The sequence below is a fragment of the Lagopus leucura genome, unplaced genomic scaffold, assembly GCF_019238085.1.
Source record: "Lagopus leucura isolate 7727_CA_CO unplaced genomic scaffold, USGS_WTPT01 Super-Scaffold_100009, whole genome shotgun sequence".
Taxonomy (NCBI): Eukaryota; Metazoa; Chordata; class Aves; order Galliformes; family Phasianidae; genus Lagopus; species Lagopus leucura.
The window spans coordinates 19,195,909-19,217,711 of NW_024962266.1; the positions used below are offsets into that span (position 1 = coordinate 19,195,909).

At 42.5% G+C, this 21,803-nt stretch overlaps 1 protein-coding gene across 8 annotated transcripts in view; it reads left to right on the plus strand.

Annotated features, from left to right (window-relative positions):
- The window catches only part of PTPRF (protein tyrosine phosphatase receptor type F), a 342,455-nt gene that overhangs the window by 167,964 nt on the left and 152,688 nt on the right, over window positions 1–21,803 (plus strand). For all 8 annotated transcript variants that reach the window (XM_042873558.1, XM_042873562.1, XM_042873560.1 and 5 more), the window contains exons 4-5: window positions 829–974; window positions 3,952–4,093. In XM_042873558.1, coding sequence (XP_042729492.1) covers window positions 829–974; window positions 3,952–4,093 — 288 coding nt within the window. The remainder of the gene's footprint in view (window positions 1–828; window positions 975–3,951; window positions 4,094–21,803) is intronic.

Genomic DNA, 21,803 nt, shown 5'->3' on the forward strand with positions numbered 1-21,803 from the left:
ATGTTTTAATGCTCTGTAAGGATAAGAGATCATCCCAGGCATCTTCCTTGGTCAAAGCAGCATTTCAGAACTGCCCGGGATGTTGCAAAATTTCAACCTGGACACCTAATTTGATTGATCCAGAGGGCACAACTGTATTTTCGTGAAACTTTTCATTGATTATTAAGATGTTACATGATTTTTTTTTTTTCATTTTTGCTGAGTCTTTCAGGCCTGAATGTCACTTTGGTTTCTTTGCTGACTTTCATTTTTAGTGATTAGTTTTACCAAGCATAGCCCAGCCCGTGAAGGTTTCCAAGTACTTAGGCTGTAGGATTTTTATGCCAGTCCACAGCTCAAATGAAATTAAAGGTTCTTAGTTGTGCAGATAAAACTTATCTGTTAATTTTGACAAATGCCTCAACAGCTTTCAGGAAAACGAATGTCAACGTATGGTACGTTTTGTAGGTCTGGTGTGTCAGCTGTTCTGTATTTTCCAGTGCAATGACCATGTTATAGACTTGCAAAAAATCCATTTATTTAAAAAACAAACGGTAAAAATAGTTCCATTTTCTCATATACCTGAAGGAATGCCTAGGGGCTGGGGGGAGCCCTCTGTTGCCCTCATTTACAGGCAAAGCAGATGGACTTCATTCAGTTCAGGAAAAAGGGTACTCGAGCAGAAACTGTGCTTGTCATGTTGCAGGCTGTGCTGACTTTGTGTGACCGAGGCTGTTCAACCTGGATTTGTTGCAAGAGCACCAATTATCTTCTAATTTAGATGTATATGACTCGTTCCTTCCTTATCTGATTCTGTGTCCTCATGGGGTGATCTTGTTGTTTTTCCAGGCAAACCAACATTTATGAAAGCTCCTGAAGATCAGATTGGGATTTCTGGAGGAGTGGCCTCTTTTGTGTGTCAGGCAACAGGAGAGCCCAAGCCTCGAATCACATGGATGAAGAAGGGGAAGAAAGTCAGTTCTCAGCGGTTTGAGGTAATTAGGAAAATAAAAAATAAAATAAAATGAAAAAAACCCACATGTTTGCAGGTTGTCAGTACACAGTATTCGTCACTGCAGCTCAGATTTCTCTGTGACACAGCAATACCAAATCTAGGACTTTAAAGTGAGCTTCCTTCTGTGCAGCAGTGCTACCTGTAGAGCCAGTGTTGTCGTTTGTAAGCATGATTCTGGTTGCACACGTGTGGGAGACCCTTCTTCAGATGAAAAACAGCTGTATGCTGAACGGGATGCAGATAAAAGTTGCATCTAGAAGTGATTTTCTGTTTTCATTGTGAACGTTGGCATGGTACCTCCTTGGCCTCCTACACCTGGTGTAATTTAAAAGTGGGATGTCAAAATCCCAACTTTCTCAGTGAGTGCTGCTGCTAGCACCCTCAACAAATATACTTGGAAAGGAGATCATGAAGCCATCTCAATGGGTAATTTGACTTCCCTAGAATCATAAAATACCCTGAGTTGGAAAGGACCCCCAAGGATCATCAAGTCCAGCTCCTGGCTCCACACAGAACCACCTACAGTTCAAACCCTGCATCTGACAGCAGTGTCCAAATGCTCCTTGAACTCCATCAGGCTTGGGGCCATGCCCACCACCCTGTGGAGCAGACTCTTTCCCTAATCCCTGCCCCCGACTCTCCCCTGCTACAGTTCCATGCTGTTCCCTTAGGCCTTGTCAGTGCCCCCAGAGGGCAGAGCTCAGTGCTGTCCCTCTGCTCCCTGTGAGGAGCTGCACACCATGAGGCCTCCCCTCAGCTCCTCTGCTCTGCACTGAGCAAACCCAGGCACCTCAGCTGCTCCTCATATTTCTTGCCCCCCAGTCTTTTACTCATCTTCATATAGGTGTCCAATTAGGTTCGTATTTTAGATAGCAGATATGTTGCCACTGACTTTTCCACCTTGTTCTTCGCTTTGCTTTTTTTGGATTGGGTTCTTCTCTCTAAAACTGCCCTTGGAAGTGTGACCCTGACAACATTCTGCTGCCTTTGATGTTTTTGCTTTCCTGACTGGAGTGCAGATGACTTTGTAGCCCAGAGCAGATTGATTCAAGTCACCAATTTTAATCATGATTTTGTATGTGAGCAGGAAACATTGATTAAAGTAATCAATTTCAATCTTGTTTTACATTGGTATTTTTCCCCAATAAAGGTTTAAGTTTTGTTGTATAGTAACCATTTAAACATTCAGGTTTGTAAGTAAATATAAGCTTTGTAGTGAATTTGTGGCTTACCGGAGGGATATGTGCTATTACATGCATTCACATGAGCAATCTCATACCTTTATTCACATCACTTTTGAGACAGAGCAGAGGCTGGAGATCGTGAGTGATGTCTGGATATTTTGGCAGACAACTGTTAATTATACCTCATTACTATGTCTTTAGTTAGAAGAAAACGGGAATTCAGTTAAAATGAGAAAAAGCCATCAAATCCAATGGAGACATGCTGAGCTATTGCACAAAAGAAGTATCCACAGTTAGCAAACGGAGCAGTGCTTCTGGTGTTGGTGTCTGCCAGGTTCTTTGTGGCTGTAGCTGTCTTCCTCACACACACAGCGTTTATTCAGAGGGCACAAAGGGGAAAAGGGCTTTCCTGCTCTTTCACCTCATAGCGTTCTAATCCTTATCACTGGACTGGATGAGTGTCTGCATCTGCCCGCGTGCTTTAAAATACCGTGGAGGGATTACAGTAGTAGATTCAGCGTTTTGTCACAGTTCCATATTTAATTTAAAATTCAATTAAAAAAATAAAAGTAATTTCTTGAAACGTACTGCAGTCATGATCACCTTTCTCTGCCCTGTCTGCTGCTGCTTGACCCCAGAGCAGCATATTTTGTCATCTATTTCTATTACTTCAAGCAGAATGGTTATTCCTTCCAGAGTGAGGAACTGCAGATTTTCAGTGGTTACCCTTCTGGTTCTTCCTATCTCCTGTCACTGCAGAGCCTTGTGGCGCTTGCTGTTTTTGCATTCTCATTTTCACTCCCTCAGTCTGGAGCCATGAGAAGAGCCCATAAGCAGGGTTCTTGCAAATCAGCTGAAAGTTTTGCACAGAGGTGATGCAGGTCCCAGGCTGACACCAGTTTTTGGAAGAACACTCAGCTTAGTCTCTCTAATCTGCCCCTGAATTCCCTGGTGACAGCAGGGGTCTGTGCATTTCCCTCACGTTGTCACCATCTGCAGTTCAGTTAATATTTTCAAGTTTTACAGTGCTCAGTAATAGGAGAGGGATGAGCTTAGCATTAACAATGGCCCGAGGCTGCTTCTTCACTGGCTTGCCGTTAAGGCATAGCTTACAGTGATCCAGCTGTAAGCTAACAGGTACCTCTTTCTTCTCTTGGACTAATGTATGTTGCAGCTTCCTTAGCAGGATGGAAAGGCAATGATTTATTAAGGACTTTATTTATTATGCTGGGGAAGAAGCTATAATTATATAATTGATGATCGTGGCAGAGTTGCAAAGTACCTGATGCTGAAGGACATTACAACCCCTCGCTTTGTACTGAAGTTAGCACACGCTGTAGGTGCTCAAACAGTTGCTGCAGGTCTGTAACTGTGTTCCTGGTGATCCTACAGGAGTACATCATTCTGCTCTTCCACGAAGGTGAGAGTTGGCACTAAATTGCGATCAGCGTGATTAGTGAGACCATTAGTGCAAATATGGCTCAGATGTTTTAAATCATCAGATCCACTTCTTTATTACCAGGTAGATAGTTTCTCATGCTTGACTGCTTCATAAAGAACCTCATTGGATCTTCATTTGTTCTAGGCTTCTCAGAGGGCTGATATGTTCTTGACTGAAATGTTTGCATTTCTGGACGTGGAGCAACAGACCAGTTGCACGATATTTTGTAGATTACAGGGTGTTGTGTTTTGTTTTTAACCCCTGCATTGTTTTGACTTTGTTTTTCTTGAAGTAGCTGCTGCTTAAAAACTGCTTGCTTTTTGTTGTTAAAGGTTATCGAGTTTGATGATGGGTCGGGATCTGTTCTGCGGATACAGCCGCTGCGTGTTCATCGAGACGAAGCTATCTACGAGTGCACAGCCACCAACAGTGTTGGGGAGATAAACACAAGTGCCAAATTAACAGTGTTAGAAGGTAAGTGTGAAATGGTTTTTGTGTCCTTAGACAGCTCGGCTTTGGTAGCTGTGTTGTAGCGCTCTTAAATGACACGGTGATATTTTAGCTTGGTCTGGAAAAGCTGTGTTCTTCCTGTTCCATTTGCTGTGATTTCTTTTAGTGATGGAAGCTGTTATTTTTCAGACAATCACGAGCAGAAAGGATGGCAGATTCTGAACTTTCCTTAAAGTGTATTAGTTGAATTGTCTGATTGAGGTGTGTTATTCCTGGCTTGGAGGCCCAGCTAAAGAGACATTTGTATACTTTTCTCATCTGTCTGCTTTGATATAATACCCATCTTCAGGGAATCTGAGAATGGTGTCTGACAATCAGAAACTTAATCTTTGTTGCTGTACCTTCTGGATTAAATCAGCGCTGTTCTTTTGGAATGGATTTTTAGGCTGCTCTTCAGATTTTGAGTTTGATGCGGAATGTAGCTGGGTTTACTTTTCACTGTAGTTATGACTTGTTATTCTCTTTCTCCTTCTGAAGAACGTATTTCAGTCCTTGTCTGATATATGTGTTTTTTTTTTTTTCTGCTTGCCGTGATGTTCTATTTCTTCTAAATGGAATGTTTTGTGGAAGAGCTGTGTGGAAGATACAAGGGGCTTGTGATCACTCGATGATTTCTTTTATAATAGATTGTCAGAATTATTGTTTGCTTTTAAGGCAAAAGGGATTTTTTCGGCACATCAATGTGTTGTAGTATTTGTTTACATATAGGATTTTGTAAGTGCATTGGGATGTTACAAACCCAGGGCGTTCGGCTGAATGGATTTTTTTATTTGCATTTAGTAAGACAAGTGCGAGAAGGCTTAAGCAAATTGCCTGGTGTGTTTGGGTAGATGGAGAAACTTCTGAGTAGGGAAAAAAACTGGGAAGTATTTGTATGGTTTTGAATCATCAAAATTGCATGGTGTTTTTCTGTTCAGTGTGGCTGTGAGAGCACAGGAGTGGTTGTCCCATTGTAGGTGTGCCAGCCATGCAGAGCGACTGTTTCCTTGCTTTCTCACTGGCTTCCCAGATACATTACTGTGGTCCCTTGCTCTCTCTTCCCATTTATAGCATAGAGGTAATCGTATTTTCCTCTCTGCTCTGTGACAAAGAATACATCAAACAGCTGTAATGTGCTCAGGCACTCTGACGATGGGAGTCATAGAAATCATTCAATACTTGATGTGATTGTGTATCTTGTTTCTGGAGGTGGGGCATCTTAAAGGATCAGCTTGCTCTTCAGCGGTATTATTAAGAGATGGATAACAGGTGCTATAGACATGAAAACTGTTGGGTAAAAGAAGCAGGTCCCTTTTGTTACTCCTTGCCTTTGCAGCCGTGTATGTGAGCACACAAAGCACAGTAGAACTCTTTCGGCATTTTCCTTGCAGATCTGCATTCAAATGATTCTTAGAACTGGATTTTGTGATAGTAGATACTTTAATATCTAACTGTTCCATGCACATTCCTGTTTCCTTTGGTTGCTCTTGCCTTTATGTATCTTAGATCTGTATGCACATGCACACATGCACTAATAATTTATTTGCTCTGTGTTAAATGTTCAAAGGCCCACAGAGACATGCATTGCATAAAGGAGCATAACAGTATTTCTCAGCTCCGTGCAGCTCCTGCTGAGTTCCTGATGAGGTAAAACTTGCAGACCACCGCATAAATAGGGAATGCTATGAAACACCAGGAACAGGAAAAGGCATGCCTGCACTGTTTAAGAGCTATGGAAACAAAAGTCAGTACCAATCAAGCACAGAGCCTGCTTTTCTGTTTGGAAGCTGCCTTAAATTGGAGCTAATGCTTGGTTTAGCATGATACCATGAGGTCAGAAACCATCTGCAGGCTTGGGACTGTGTTTTCCTCTCTAGCTGAAGAGTATCGACCCCTTCCAGGTACTCTCATAATGGGTAAAATTAAGAAGAATTGCTGTAAAGTGATTTCAGAGTGCGCCTGCATAAGGAGTAGTGAGCTTGCTTACAGAGGAGGAAGAGCTGCATGTGTTGGCTTAACCTGATGGAGCAGGTGAGCTCTGTTACAATGCACCTGCATTGAGAAAACGCATCTTGTATCTTGCTTTCTTTTCTGAGGTTTTATGGGGGTGAGTTTATTTTTTTTCAACCGTATTGTCTCATCCTACTCTGTTGTCTGCTGCAGATTACACTGTTCCTGTATGTTAAGAACATGACATTTTTTGATGATCAAAATTCTTTTGCTGATGGGTTTGCAGAGCAGGTATTATAAGTCAGTGCTGTGTTTGTGGCTGTGTTCAAACAGCCTCAATGGTCTGTAAAATACAAACGTAAAGAACCCCGCCTCTCTCGTTTGCCACCGCTTTCCTCACCTGAATTTAGCAGAGCTATTTGGAAATGACACATTTCACGTGGAACGATTGATACCCTCAAGGCTGTCAGCTAGGATTGGATTTTCCCTCTGCTTCTGGGGTTAAAATAATTTCTGTAATTGCTCTCAGGTGGCATTTTGAATGATGCAGATATTCTGCACTTCCTTTCAAGAATTTGACTAATGCGGCGGTCCCTGATGCATGACAAAGCTCTATCAAAAACGTCCTTATGGTTACATGCTGCTAAATACAGAGTACATATTGATTTTTACATTAAAAATCCTTTATAACAATAAGTTTTACTGCTTCTGTACAATTTGCTCTTTAGAACGCAGGCCTTAACATTAAATCCTGAAGTCACAGTCAGGGTTTAGCAGGCTCTTATTAGATGTCTTTGTAGCTAACTAATCTGGAGCTTTATTTTATTTAGATTTGCACGATGTTTTACAGATCAGAGGCAGATAATCCTTTCTAATTGCTAACTTATTCTGTTCTGAATATTAAGAGAAAAGCCTGAGTCCAGTCTTCTTAAGGAAGAGGGAATCCTCAGATGTGAATCTCTTCTAACAGTTTGGTTCTCTACTGCCCTTTCATTCTCACTCCCTTCTCTCTCATTTTTTCCTCCTAACCTCAAATATCGTTGTGTACAAACTACGCATATACTTGGTGTAACTGGAAATTATTTCTTCAGTTGATAGTAGAAGAAAAAGACATGCATACACCTTCTCTTCTCTTTTCTCCCGGGTAGCTGATAAGCTGAATTATGTATGAGTCATATTGAACATTTCTATCTTTTTTCCAATTATGACCTGGAGCAGCACAGAAGTACGTTCCGGCCTGCCTGGCAGAGGAGGAAAGCAGTGCAAGGAGGGAAGGGTAGAATCAATATGCTGACACACATTCCCAAGAAAAGCCTCGGGGACAGTTAGTGGCTCTAACAAATTAATAAATATATCATTGAGTTGTAATGTTGAGAATTACCAAGCGTTTTAAATAGGGAGATTATATGAAATGCAAGTAGGAAGGATGCCAGCGCAGAAGGACGTGGCTGCAGGCAGCCTGCAGCACTGCCAGCCTGGTGCCCTTCCACCGAGCTCCATGCTCAGCACTGCAGCTGTCTGGGAAGGGTGGAAAGAACGGTGCTTATCTCCACTCACCTGTAGGCTAAAGAATGCCTTCTGTCTGTGGATTCCAGCAGGAAGATAGAGAAGAGCAATGCATAACAAGTCCTCAAGGTGTGGGCAGGGAAACATGGATTATTTGGGAAAGAAAGAAGGCTCAAATACGGACTGCTTGGTCAGTCCCTTCTCCTAGAGCTTTCCAGATTGAACATCGGGTTACAAGCTTTATTCCCAGAATTTGGAAATGAATTGCAAATGATTCATCAGTGCACTTAGATTATTTTTTTTTCCCCTCTGCTGTAACCCAGAGCGTACAGTCATATCCAAGTGACACTGAATATATTCAGAGTTTCATTTCCCTTTTGTTTTTAAGTAGGTTAAATGAAAATGAGACTCATCTCCACTTACCATTTTCAGCATAGATCTGTGCAAATCCCCAATGCAGATCCTAATGATGTGGCATGGAGCTGTCTGCCCAGAGGGCAGCTCCTGATTCGGAGGACAGGTGGAAAAGCTAGGGAAGGGGGTTGCCTGCTTTCAGCATCCAGGTACCCCGACAGGCTGAATTTCACTGGTCAGATTCATTCTGTCAGGAATCAAGGAAGTTTTGGTGTATCTCCGTGGAGCCGTGGAATGTCCCAGGGTGGGAAGCACCTCCACATCACTGTAATTTGCTGATTACTGAACCATGTCATGAGTTTAATTTCTTTCACCATCTGCCAGCTGTATTCCAGTTCCTAGAGTTACTCTGTTTAAAATCGGTACATGATAAACATTTGACTGTTACAAATGATTTCTGCAGAGAGCTAGATCTCCCAAGGCCTGAAACAATATGTCCTTCTTGTGAACACTCTTCTAAAGCTAATTTTGTTATTGCAGTGGTAAACAGAAGTTAGCTATGTTTAATCCTTGTTTATGTTTGGTTAGTTACAGAAGGATCAGTAGGATCACTGGGCTTTGACTCATGCTTTTGTGTCTTTTTGCCAAGAAGAATTTTTAGCAATGCATTATAGAATTGAGGCAATTATGGAAGGGAAATTGAATCCCTTTGGATGTGCTGGTTCTGATTCTGCAAATGAATTAAGCCTCCTCGTACACTGCTGCTCTTGAGACTGGTAGTGCTCTCTTCGTGCCTCTGGTCAGGAGAGAACAGCTCTTTCCTCTTCTCATTCCATGGCCGTTGACTATTTTGGCTGCGTTTGGTCTCTCCATGGGAAGGCAGCTGTGATAGCAGAGATCTTACCCCTGCTCTTTGCTCTCCACCCAAGCAACCCAAACTGTACTTTCCATCTGTATGAGACTCAGGTCAAGGACCTCTGTGACTTGCTTTCCCAAGCACTGCAGCGCAGTGAGTCTCCACCTGCTTCACTGCTAATATGGTGATGCACAAAGAAGCCTGGAAGCATGTCACCTGTGGATGGTGACATGTCTTGTGCTTGTTAAAAAGGGAAACATTAAGCCAATTACTCATGGTAACACAATTGAGAAGTTTAGGTTGTCACCTCGAAGAGTGTAAATCCCAGCTCACATGGACTTAAGCTATTAAGGTATAAGCAGTGTTCACAAGGAAAGAGTGTATTATGCTGCTCAACAGCAGGTTGCCTGGCATTTCTCTGGTAACTCAATTTAGTAGCCCTGTCATCCTGCTAAAAAGCCTTGCCATTTCTGAATTACTGCACAACACCTAGAAGGATCCTGGAAGTTCAAGGAAAATAGGTGTTTTCTCGGTCCCCATAGCATAGAAGGTTGAGCAGAACTGGCAATCTGTTAGAAATAGACCAAGAAAATTTATAGGGCATTTTAGTTGTATCACCATTACATCTCATGCTGCAAGAAAACCTGGAGACAGTTCATCTGTTTAATCTTTGATATCTGTAGAGCACCTATCATCTCAGTACAGTTTTATCTATTTATTTTTAAAGATCAGATTCAATGATAACAGTAGTGTTACTCTCAGAGCTCAGTTTTTCTAATATTTAATAAGAAAGGCTTTCTTGGCTTTGAGTGGTAGGCAAAGAATTACTTCTTAGAGGCAAAGTTTTAAATGTTGCTGGTCTCTTCCAAATAGGAGCATCAGCAGATCTTTAGAACTTATCAGACCCAAATGCCACAATTTCCATTTCTTACTCTGTTAAATGATTAACTAATCATACGTAGCCATATAATGTATCCATGGTAGCATGTTCCACCAGAAGACTGCCATGCACTAAGGTTAACATCCAGGGTCATTCCGCAAGTTTATGAAGCAAGAAATACAACCTTTGAAAAGTTTTATGTGAAACATCATGTATTTAATGCTAAGCTGAGCCCTTTGGAATCGTGTGCTCCCATAAAACCTTGTGTCTGAAAAGACACTCTTAATCTCGAGAATGTTTGTCTTTTGCAGTGAGTGACTGCTTCTGCATGTTGGCTCTCAAATGAGATCCTGTGAGATTACATCTGTGGCAGGAGGGGATGTTGTCACCTTGTTGTCAGCAAGCTGACGGCTCCAGTGGCAGAGAAGCACCCAGGCACAGAACCTGTGGTACAGGAAGGGCTTCCCAGATAGAAACAAATCAACTTTAAGTGGCAAACAAATAAGGAACTGTTTTCTGTAGAACTCTCTGACAGCTCTAATGCAGAGTGTGTGTTGCAACTGCTAGGTATCTTGAAATAGCGTGCCGTTGTATCCTGTGAAAAAGACTTCATGCTTGGGCTGGTTTCTTTTGTTTGTTTTTGTGTTGTTGCTGTTTTGTTTTGAAGAGAATCTCCAGTTACCTCAGTGAAACAAGTGTAATTAAGGCCGTATCCAGTTACCATACTCTGCTGTGGGTAGAGGTGCCGTTTAAATTCTGTACCACGGAATATCAGGATTGTGTACAGGTTTGGGTGTGGATGACTTCTCCATTCTGTTATGAACATTGTCTTCTGGAATTTTTTACTCTTCATAAACTGCTGATAATGATACCATCTTAGGAAGTGAAATCTGAAGGTCGAGATGCATAATTTCAAAGAGTAAAAGAATGAATCCATTGTAGTTTTGTTGGTTGTGGTCCTTTTTGTATTACAGGAAGGATGAGGTATACTTAATGCAAGTAATGTCTCAGATATATTCCTTCACATCATTTAGGCAGCAGTCAATACTTTTTGAGTTCCTATCCCTGTGGGCTGTTTCTTCTATGCCTGTTTGCATGTTACTTTTCTTCCAAGCACATTAATCTGTTTTATGAAGAAAACGTTTGCGTATTGTAGTCCAGTAGAATCATTATCCCATGCTAAGGGTATTCTTATGATGATTATAACATGTACAGTATCTCAATCTATTGGCATGTTTAGTAGTTCAAGTTAATTTCAGGGACTGATGTCCTAGGTCAGCCAGTGGCGATATTTCACCTCATCATGTTGGCTGCTTCCCAGCCCAAGCTGACCTTTATGCTGCTGATATGTCCAGCTCTCGAGGGGGAGGAAAACAACACAATTAGGAAGAAATTCTTTACTATGAGTGCGGTGAGACACTGGAACAGTTTGCCTGGTGAGGTTATGGATGTCCCTTCCCTGGAAGTGTTCAAGGCCAGGCCGGATGGGGAGTTGGGCAACCTGGTCTAGAGGGAGGTGTCCCTGACTATTGCAGAGAGTTGGAACTAGATGATCTTAAAGGTCCCTTCCAACCCAAACCATTCTGTGATTCTACGAACACTTACAAATTTTTGTGACTAGTAACTGTTGTCACCTTTTTGCTTATTCCATTCCTCAGATCCCTCACAAAAATACCCAGAAGCGCAGATGTTCATTTAGAGCATTGTGGCAACCTCCTGGTAACTTGTCTGTTGTGAAAATTGATAATTGAGCTCAGGGCATTTTTTTCTCTCTTCTCCTGGGCTCAGAGTGTGAAGACAGGTTGCTTCTCACTCTTACAGCTTCCTAAGAAAGTGTTATGGAAAGTGTGTCAGGCTGTTCTCTGCTGCTGCTCTGCTTACAAAACGTTCTGCCTATTCCAGAGATAAATGAGGCGCACACAGATCAGTTTAACTCTGGCAGAGATCTGCTCACACAGGCAGGTTCCTTTCTTGCTGGGGACGGTGCTGTGGCTTGCCATGTCCCAGCTGAGACCAGGGATGGCCAGATGACTGCTTCTGTGTCTTTGTTCCAGTTTAAAATCGGACAGGTGAGATTAAATTGTCTGTGGTTTAAGCTAATCTGATCTGACTCTCCATTGGAACAGATCATCGGTCCCAGCTGGGAGACAGCAGCCACCAGCACTGCCTCGCACGTCACCGCGCAGAGGCTGGCGGTCCCATCTGCCTCCACCCCTGTGGCTACAGCAGCATCTGAAAGCTCAGGGTTGGGACTGTGAAGGGGATGAGAAGCAGGAAACGTGACAGAAAAGCCTTGGCTCGAGGAAAAGGTACTGCAGGCTTAGATGATGGAGTTTATCATCAGGACGGACTTTCAGTCCTCTCTGAGGATGTTGAGGCAGACACTGAAAAGAGTGGTCATCTAAAAAGGGTGAGAACAGAGCAGCAAATAAAGGCTGCCAGGGAGACGTTACATGTCCTGTAAACTTTTTGGCCTAGATGCCATGGAGGCAAAAAAGGTGCATCGCAATGTGGGTGTAACATACATTGTAAAAATTGAAGTAAATACATCTGTTAGGAGAATAAGGATGTATAGGTTGAGATGTGCTAGCCCTAATCCATCCCAGAATGTGACTGAGTGAGCCTCCCCTTGCACTGAAATTCCCAGCTTATCACAGACTGTCTGCCAGTTTCCAGTTCTGCCTATCTAGTCTTAGCAGACCTATTCTGCACTTATTCCTGTTTGAGGAATTGATTTTATTAGTATTTTCTTTAACACACATCTAAAGATGGACACACAGAGCCTTGCAGATGTCTTTCCCAAAGCTCTGGGGGATCTGTGGATTTTTGGAGATACCCTATCCTCTTCTAGGACAGGTTGCTTTCTTCATTTAAGTGCTCTCTGGCTAGCCTGCTTTGTCTGCCTTTCTAATGCACCCGTGTTTGTCTCATCTCTTGTTTCCAAGCAAGGCACAGCAGGCTTATCGCAAAACTTCTTAGTGTTTCTTATGTTTGTGAACATGAGAAACATAATGTGAACATAATAATAGTGAACAAGAGAGCGGAGTTGATTAGGTGTCAGTGAGCCCTGATTTAGCTCTCAAAATGTTTATTTGGTAATAACTATGCTAGGGCTGGACCCGATGACTCTCAGTTAATGAATTGAGTTTGGAGGACTGGCTGCCAGGGGAAAATACTTCTATTAATGAGTTGTGTATAAATGGATCTAGAAGTCTTTTAGAGAAGAAAGAAAAAAAAAGGAAAACATGCAATTATAAATTAATCAATTTCTTATTTTAAAAGGCACTTAAATGGAAGTGTACTTAATTCAACTAGAAGAGACAAACAAGAAGTTGGTTCCTTTAGATAATTTAACTGTCACTGTAAACCTTGCCAGAAAAAAAATCACATTTCTCACCAGAGTTTATATCTACTCGTGCCCATCAGAAGCTACAAGAATAGATTTTATCATCAGATGTTTCAAAAGACCTTTCTTATGGCTGCATCTCTTTCAAGATGCCTCATTCTGAGAGTGTCTGTGGAGAACTGTAGCAACCTGTTATTGACAGATGTGCTCTCTGTAGCTTGTATGTTAGCCCTGCTGGTTTCTCCTGCTGACTAATAAAGTTAGTTGCTAGTATATATTTGTAGAGTCTTTGAAGTCTGTTAGGTTGTGGAACAGCCTTCTGAGAGAGTTACTACCTCATTATTTCAACTATTGGAAATTATTGTGAAACACTGTTTGACAGTGCCATGTGGATTGTCTGCTTTGGTTCCAAGGAAAAAGGGAAGGGCAAGAGCAAGATGTCCTTGAAAGCCTTTCTGAGCCCCCTAAATACTTTGGCAAAATTACCTTCTGTACCTGCTCATAACTGAGAGACTCTTTGCTCAAAGCTTAGTGACCTGTTGTCATTTACTGGTATTCTGTGACTTACATGGGCACTTCAGAAGACACAGCACTACACTGATCTTCTGCAACTTCTCCTGCAGAAGTGTGAGAGTATATCCACTTAATAGAACTAAAGAGTGGCTTCTTAAATGGAAAATGGAGCATGGAGAGAACAGAATGTGGTAACCGTGACCATACAGAATTCGGTGCTTACAGCTGCAAAAATATAAATCTCCCTGTGTACAGAAGTTGCTGTACTGGGCTTATGCTCCTGCCTTACCTTCTTCCTCTCACTAAAAACTGCAGCAGCACTTAAATCATTCTTGGGGAGATCACTGTTTTAAAGTGAATGCCGGGGCAACATGGGACTGCTATCTCTGTACATGCTAATACATCTGTGGCATCAGTTGTTGAGAAGGGAGGCCCTGCGTGTGGGGGTGGCACACTATGTGTCACTGTACCCAAGGGAGAGAACGTTTCCCAAATGCTTGAACACCTGCAGAAAAAAAGGAAAATCACTTGAGTGCTGCTGATGGGTCACCCTTTGCACTTGGCCTGAGAAGTTGTACAAAGCAAGGCTGGCTTTGCATTAAAGACCTGTATCTTGCTGACAGCTGGTTTCTGTGCATCATGCTTATTCACAAGTCTCACATCTCCTTGTCTTTAGCACCTCTAGTTGATCGTGTTTTTTTTTAAATGCAATTTAGTCAGGAAGGCTCTACGTTTGCGATGCCTATTAAAAAGCAGTGCCCAGATAATAAGCAAGAGGAGTAATTGATCCTAATTTGGGATGCAAAGAAGTAATTATTGTGACCCCTCGTTGTTAATTTGTCATCTGAGCTGTTAGTGACTGAAACTTGGTGTAAAGATGGTCTAAACTACGCCCATTCCACTTGCTGTCTTAGAAGCCCTGAGAATCTTTATGAAGGTATTAATACCTTCCCCATAGAATTTTCTGACTGCTGTTTGTTCTTGAGGATATTTCAGTTGGATAATAGTGGATAATAGTCTCACCTGCTCAGGTTCTTTCTGCAGAGCTCTGAAATAGCTCTTTAAATCCTTTTTTTCTAAGGAGAGCCAGTAGGTGTGAGGTATAATAAGACCTGTTTTCCCAAGACCATCTAGCTCCTTGATGAAGCAGGTCGGTTGATGCCGTGGGAGAACACTGCAATGTAGACATTCATCTGCCTTGCTAATCCTGTGCTCTGTTGTTTCAATCCTTTTATCACAAGGGTCCAGCCTGGATGAAGTCTTTCCAAGTTCTTGGTGTTTGAGTCAAGTGGGGAAATCCAAATAGCAATCAAAGCTATAACCTTATCCAATTACAGTGTTCACTGTTGTTCTGTTATCCAGTTAGGGACTGGGGGAAATTTCCCTCCGATAAGCGTATTTGTCAGCACCAAATGCAGAATGCTTTAAAATAAAGCTAGATGCGTGAAGCATTGCACACAATACAACTGTTACGACCTTTTAATTACTTTCAGACCAAAGGAAACACACAGCCAACATTAACTTGTTGGAGATCTTAAAATCCCAAAGTCTTGCTTTTGATACTACAGTTCCAAAATGATATTTTGTTTACAAGCAAGGCAATATGAATTAATTTTTCTGTGTCTCTTTGATTTAGACAATGGCACAGTTGGTCCCGGTGTGGAGAAAGTCCTTGAAGAGACAACAGAAAACATAAAAATATTTATGAAAAATGCATGAACTGAACACAGGGTGGTATTAGCAAAAGCTGCTGCAGGGGAAGGTAATGAATTGGGGAATGCATAGTCCAAGATTACAGGATATCCATTATAAAAAAGGGCAGACGTGGAAGGTCAGGAGGAGGAACAGAAAAGAGCCTTTAGTGAGGGAACAAGTGTAAGTCCTGCCTGCATCTCCTCTTTGAGTCCCAGCAGGGAAGAGCAGTGTGTGCCAGCAGCGCTACAATGGCAGGCAGTGCCTTCCAGCTGGAGCTCCGTGCCTGAACTGGGGAGAGTGAGCCAGGCAAGGCAGAGAGCTTGCTGTCCCTTGGAGCCAGTCTGGAATGAAGACAAGAGTCCAGCTGAACCCCTGGCAAGCACCAATACGCTGAAAGCCTACATATGGTGGAGGTCAGAATGGTTCACCCAGGAGAGGGAGTGAAGCAGAAGGGACTATTCTTGCTTGCATGGACCAAGCTATATAAGAAGATTGGGTGTCACATGTTGCCTTCTGTCAGGAGGCTATTTTTTTCTCTTTAAGAGTATTGTTAATGGATGTGAGACCTAGCTTGATATTATGTGTGTAGACATGTCATCAACAAGCACAGTACTGAAATTGTTGAGGCTGGAAGGAGGAAACTCTGTGTGTGTTCTTTACAGATAAATGATTGGGGTCCCTGATTTTGGTATGAAGTTGTTTCTTCATAAAGCAGCAGCTCAGAGGACCTCAGTTTGAAACTTTGCCTGCAGGAATAATGTGTGACCTGATGGAAGAAATAGCAGTTGGTTTGCCTAGAGGTTGCAAGCTTAATCAGTGTCCACCTGATTGGTATGTAGCATGCGTCCTAACATCATAACTTCAGCCTGCCATGTGCTCACAGTCCTGAGGAAGACAATACTGATTAAATGAGTAGTATCTACACTAGAAATTAGCAAAGATGAATAAAATCTTTGTCATTTGCAGTAGGACTTTCAAAGAGAGGGAGAATTATGAGGGATTCATGTTCTTACTAATTAGACACTAAAAATGGCAGAAGTGTTTAAAAAATAATAATAAAATAAACCCTTAGCTCTTGCCCTGGGCATGAATTTACTAGCTTTAGTTTGGTGTTCCATTCGGTTCATTGATCTTGTCACAACTGATGATTCATTAAGTTGTGACTACTGTAGGAATTACAATGCACAGATGTAGCTGTACTGCACATCTGCGTGTTCCCCATGTGTTAATGATCTAAAAAATGCACTTTCTGTCTGGCCATCCTGTGTGCTTCAAGTACCAACTGACATTTTATGTTATTGAGGTATTTCTTGTGGTTGGCAAAGAGAAAGTGGTTTTAATTCTCCTTGTGCTTTTTTGTTACTTTTATCCATATTTCAAATGGTTGTGCTTGACTGTCCCAGCAGCCGTGGCCTCGCAGAATGCTAGTCAGGATTGTAAGTCTTTCTGTAGGCTGCAGACCTTTTTTGGTGTCACATGCCTTCTCCTGGTCTTTGCTTATAGTAGATGCGGTTGTTTTCTGCACTAAGTCATGGGGAATGAACATGTCAGGTGCAAAACCAGGATTTGCAGATTTCTTGACTTCCTCAGGATTCTGAATTTCAGTTTTTCAGATTTGACTGAGATGTCATTGACTTTGTTCCTAGCTTAATGCTGACAGTTCTATTTACCCAAAGGTTCTAGCAGGTGCCAGGAGACCTCAAATACTATAGCCTGATGGGCACCAGCAATTCAACAACATGCAGTAATACCATAAAACAATTTAATCGTTAACATGTGAATACTTAACTCAAACTGCTATTCAGACTGGTCCTTATTAGAGACCTGTGCTTTATCAAAGCATAGATCTTGAGGGACTGAGTGCCAGTTGAAGCATGAGCACTGATGAGGCAAGCTGTACTCACTGTTCTATCACAGCAAGCTTATGCCCATGTTATGCAGTTAATGCATTGTCTGGTGTTAATGTTCTGACTCCTAACACTGCTTTCTAGAGCACATGGACTTGTAAGACTCCTCTTGGTACAGACCTTCCAGGCAGTGCTTGGGGAGAGCAGACTGCATCTGTTCAAAGTTCCTAGCAGCCAACGTGCCTGGCTGTATTTCCATCTCCAGTCTGATGATGTTGTAGGCTCTGTGCTAGAAGAGTCCCTTCCCTGTGTCTCTTGCTTGAATTGTTTCAGCCATGCACATCTTTCTAAAAGTTAGATTAAAGGATGTCTCCAAGAAAAATATATTGTTCCTTTCCCTCACCTCCCCCTGCAAAAACAAACAAAAAACACACACACACAAAAAGAAACAACCACCAAAGCAACAGTGAGTTTTCAGGACTAACATTGCCCAGTTTGTTTCAAAACTTAATATTTTATTTCACAACTGAGATCGTCTCAACTTTAATTCAAATTGGGTTTCCATCTCAAGAAGAGCCTTTTTTCCTGCTCCATCTCCAAGATTCTTTTCCAACTTGGGCATGTGTAAGTTCTCTTCTAAAAGGTGACCAGTTGGAGCTCTGTAAGCCCCTGTGGTATGTGCAGCTCATTCTCTTGCCTTGTTTTTTGTAGCTTGTTGTTGAATCCTTCATGCTATTTCCATGCTGCTCTGGAAGTGTATGCCTTGCAGCTCCCACTGTATTTTACCAACGTAAGAAACAGCCACAATTATTCAAACCAAAAAGCAGTCAATGCTGCTGTCTTTTTTAGGAGCCAGCAGTGGATGCCCCAGAAGTGTGTAAGGACAGAGCACGCTCATAGAGCCACTTTCCCAAATGTGCTTGTCTGGCCTCTGCTGGTTTGTGCCAGAGGGATTTTTGAGCCAGGTGGTGATTTCAGTCAAACTAGTGAAATAAAAAACTGATTATTTTTCGAGCTTCTAGTATGCGTAACATCCCAAAGCAAAATGTTTCTGAGCTCAGCTAGATATTCTGGGAGAACATAGCTGTTAATTGCTAGTATCGTTTGATGTCTTGCAGGCTTTCCATTGGAAAGAACACTGAAGTGTTTGTCCATTTTCAGCTTCATGATTCACTCTGGATTCTACTCTTTGTTGCACTCATCCTTGTTTGCATCTTCCACGCTAAATAGTTACAGTCTATTTAGACATGATGTTTGCAGCATCCCAAGCAAGTAGAAGGTGACGACCAACCTAGAGCTGCTTTGCCTTTTCTGTAACAGTGTTGCATGAACATTGTGAGCCCTAGGATTTATTGTTCTCCAGGTTTCCCATCTTACAGGCCAAGCGTATGCTTTTTCGCTTGTTCCTGTAGCAACCCAGAGTGCACCTGGAAGGCTCTGGAACATCTGTTTGTCCAGCTGTGTGGGGGCACGGGGTCAGACGAGATAAGAGCAAACTTCAGGAGGGGGTTTGTGTTATGTACTAGGTGAAAACTGGCCTCTGTGACTCAGAAGGGTTTTTCTAATTCCATGCGTTCAGATTACTTTGCAGTCTTTGTATTCAAGTCTAATCAATTAGATGTTGCCTTTTTAGCTGTGCACAGTTTGTAGCAGTAGCCTATCTTCACTATGTGTGATCCCTCTGAGATGTCTGGTGCTGGAGATGCCAGCCTGCTGTGAGGGAGGCTCTCGTGTCCCTTTGACAGGGGGTGTGGAAGGCTGCAGCCAGCTCTTCCTTGTGTTCATTTTGACAGCGGAGATGTGCACATCTCCAGGTGTGGTGTGAGGCTTTTGCCTGGCAAAGGGCAAAATCCCAGATGCTGCTGAGCACCGAGGCAGTTTTCTTCTACCTGCAGTGGCTCTGCTAAAATTCAGTCTTGAGTTGGTGGATTTGCCCAACCTTTCAGCCCCTCCAGTTCCAAATGTTGAGATATTTGGAGAAACTGAAAGATGGTGAGCCGCAGTAACCTATCGAGACTTGGTTGAATCCAACTTCCCATTTTTCCTTAGTCCATTTAGTCCTAGCACGAGTGAGTTTTTATTTGTCGGTTACGCAAATCATAAGCAAAGCTGAAGCAAATAGAACGGTGAGTGCAGCTGAGCCAGACGGAACTGCTGCTTTTGATCTTTTCTTGCTCTTTTATGTACAGAAAGGCAAGAGATCTCTGGAGCATCCCACCTAGTCCTGTGCTACCATATGGTTCCTTCATCTGACCAACAGCAAACACATAAAAGGTGTCCATAAAACAAAACGGGTGTGTTTAACAAAACTGTCTGAAACATAAGTTAAGTAACAAAACTTGACAGCTCATCTTCTCCACCGCCCGATCGACTGTGTGGCTAATATTCATTGAAGCATAGAATTGAAATGCCTTCCTTTATCACTTAACCTGTTCTCTTATGGTATACATTTTTTAAAAACTTGCAGCACGGTTGTCCTTTAGATCAGTGCTGCTATTCTAAGCCTGGCAAGTGTTGTTTTTCTGTGGCTGAAAAATGAATCTGCAGAATCTGAATATAACCCAGTGATTCACTCCCTTATGCACTGTTCAGCTGAGTGAGACATGAAGTGCCGGATTTCATGGAAACTGGACCTCACTGCCAAATAACAAAGTTTGAACTTGTGCTCCTTGTCACATTAATTGCTAATTTACAGCTACTGTGGAAAGAGCAGGTAGTGCAGTGCGGGCGAAAGCTCTACCAGCAGGAATTACCCAAACTCCATAGCTACACGCTTAACAGTGCCTCTGTAGCACTGCTGTTAGTGTGACCCTTTCAGCATTTTTAAGCTATTTTGGCATTTATTATCATAGGCCATTGCATCTTCAAGGTTCTCCTGACAGATACTTATTAAAGACTGATTTTGAGAGAAGTGGCTGTGCAGTTAAATACAAGTTTCAGCAGAGTTATGGCTAAACCATAGGGAATTGTGCTGGGTTTGTCCCCAGTGCCAGCAGGTTTTCTGGGCAGGAAGGGAAGAGGGAGCTGTGTCTAATTGAAATGCTGCTGTCCTTGCACTGAGCACCGTTTAAGAGAGTAAATATGCAGAAGTTTGTTGAGAACTTCTGGAGTACAACTTCGTAGGTCGGCAGTGCTTATCTTCAGTCCACTGATCAGCTGTCTCAAATAATTCCCTTCTACTTCTACAAGAGGAGCACAGTGCTGCGTTTTGGGATGCGTTTGTATGCTCCCATGTCAGCTGCTCTGAGCAGCAACACAGGGTAGGAGTACCACCCGCTGCTTTCCCAACGGAGCTGTTGATCTTCATAAAGATATTTTGCAAGCGCCTTACCAGCCTGGCTTTGCTAAGTAATGTGCAGAGGGAGCTCTGAGGATTTTCCAAACTCACTAGTTTGGAAATTGCATTTGGCAAACCCTAAACTCAGAACAAAGCAGGTGCAACAAACATTTTTAATGCGGTGCTTTTAATTAGATCTTAATTTCCTACTGCTGAGCATCTCTGCCAGTCAGAGCTGTGCTCCTTGCTTCAGCATCTAGATGTACTGAGTGGTGCTTATATCTATAACTTCACATGGGATTAACTCAGTAGTTGCTTTGCAGCAGAAATGTCTTCTGTTGCTCTGGTCCTGATGCTGAGCTAAGTGGGGAAACTCCTGGATGAAAATGGGAGTCTTACGCTGTCCTAAGTGTGGTGAAGCTTGAGTTTCCTGAACAGCTGTGGAGGAGGGAGGTTCAGCTTGCAGGGAGGGCACAGCAACCTCATGGGCCGTTGCTGATTGCATTGTTAGGGTAATGAAAGCTCTGAGCACAGCCTTGTAGAAAACCTTGCATGCTGTGCAGGAACACCATACCATTGTGAGTTCTGCTCAGGGGTATTAAAGACCAGATAGGAGGTAGGACAGCAGGTGGGTACAGACAAACCTGCTTGCACCTATGCGTATCACCAGGATAAAATAATCACTGGGAGCACCACCAACTAGTAGTGTAATTGTTTCCTGAGTGCTGAAGATATTCTTCTGGAAGAGAAGGGTTTGGAGGCCGGTGACTTGGTGATCATGCTGTGGAAGAGCCTGTGCCATAGCTTGGGGGATGGCTTGAGGAAAAAATGTGAAGCAGCTCATGTGAAAATACAGTGTGTGGGTGATGAAGCATCATTGGTGCCTGGACTGGCAACAACTCAGTGGGACATCATATATCAGGGAGAAGCGTGAGTCTTTCCAACAGAAAAATGGTGTGGTGTGTTGTCTCGGAGAGCATTTCCAAGGGCTTCTCAAATATTTTTACAATAATACCTGTTTCTGGTGCTCCCAGCGTTCAGAGTGTTAAATGCCAAAGGACGTTTAAGAAACAAGGAGCTTTATTAGAATAAAACCGCTATTAGTGGAAGGAAAGGAAAATAGGGCAGCAAATTGTCAGGCAGTTACCGGTACGAATTCACTAGTTAAAAGTGGGGAAGGTCCTGAAATGTAATGGAGTGAATCACTTATAACCAACTTTATGGTGGTGTAATCTGCCATTTACTTTCAATGGTAAATACAGAAAATGATAGTGAGATGTTGAAAATGTGATGTGTCATAAAAGTTACGGCCTCCTCGTCAAGTTTATTATGCTTTGGGAGATGCAGAGACTTGGTTGCTTCCGACGTAGTTAAGACACTTGAAATTGAGACGCTGAAACGTAAACCAGCCTTTTGCTATCCATGGGTTTGAGATGGTCAGATATCAGCATAATTACACATCCGCCCGGTT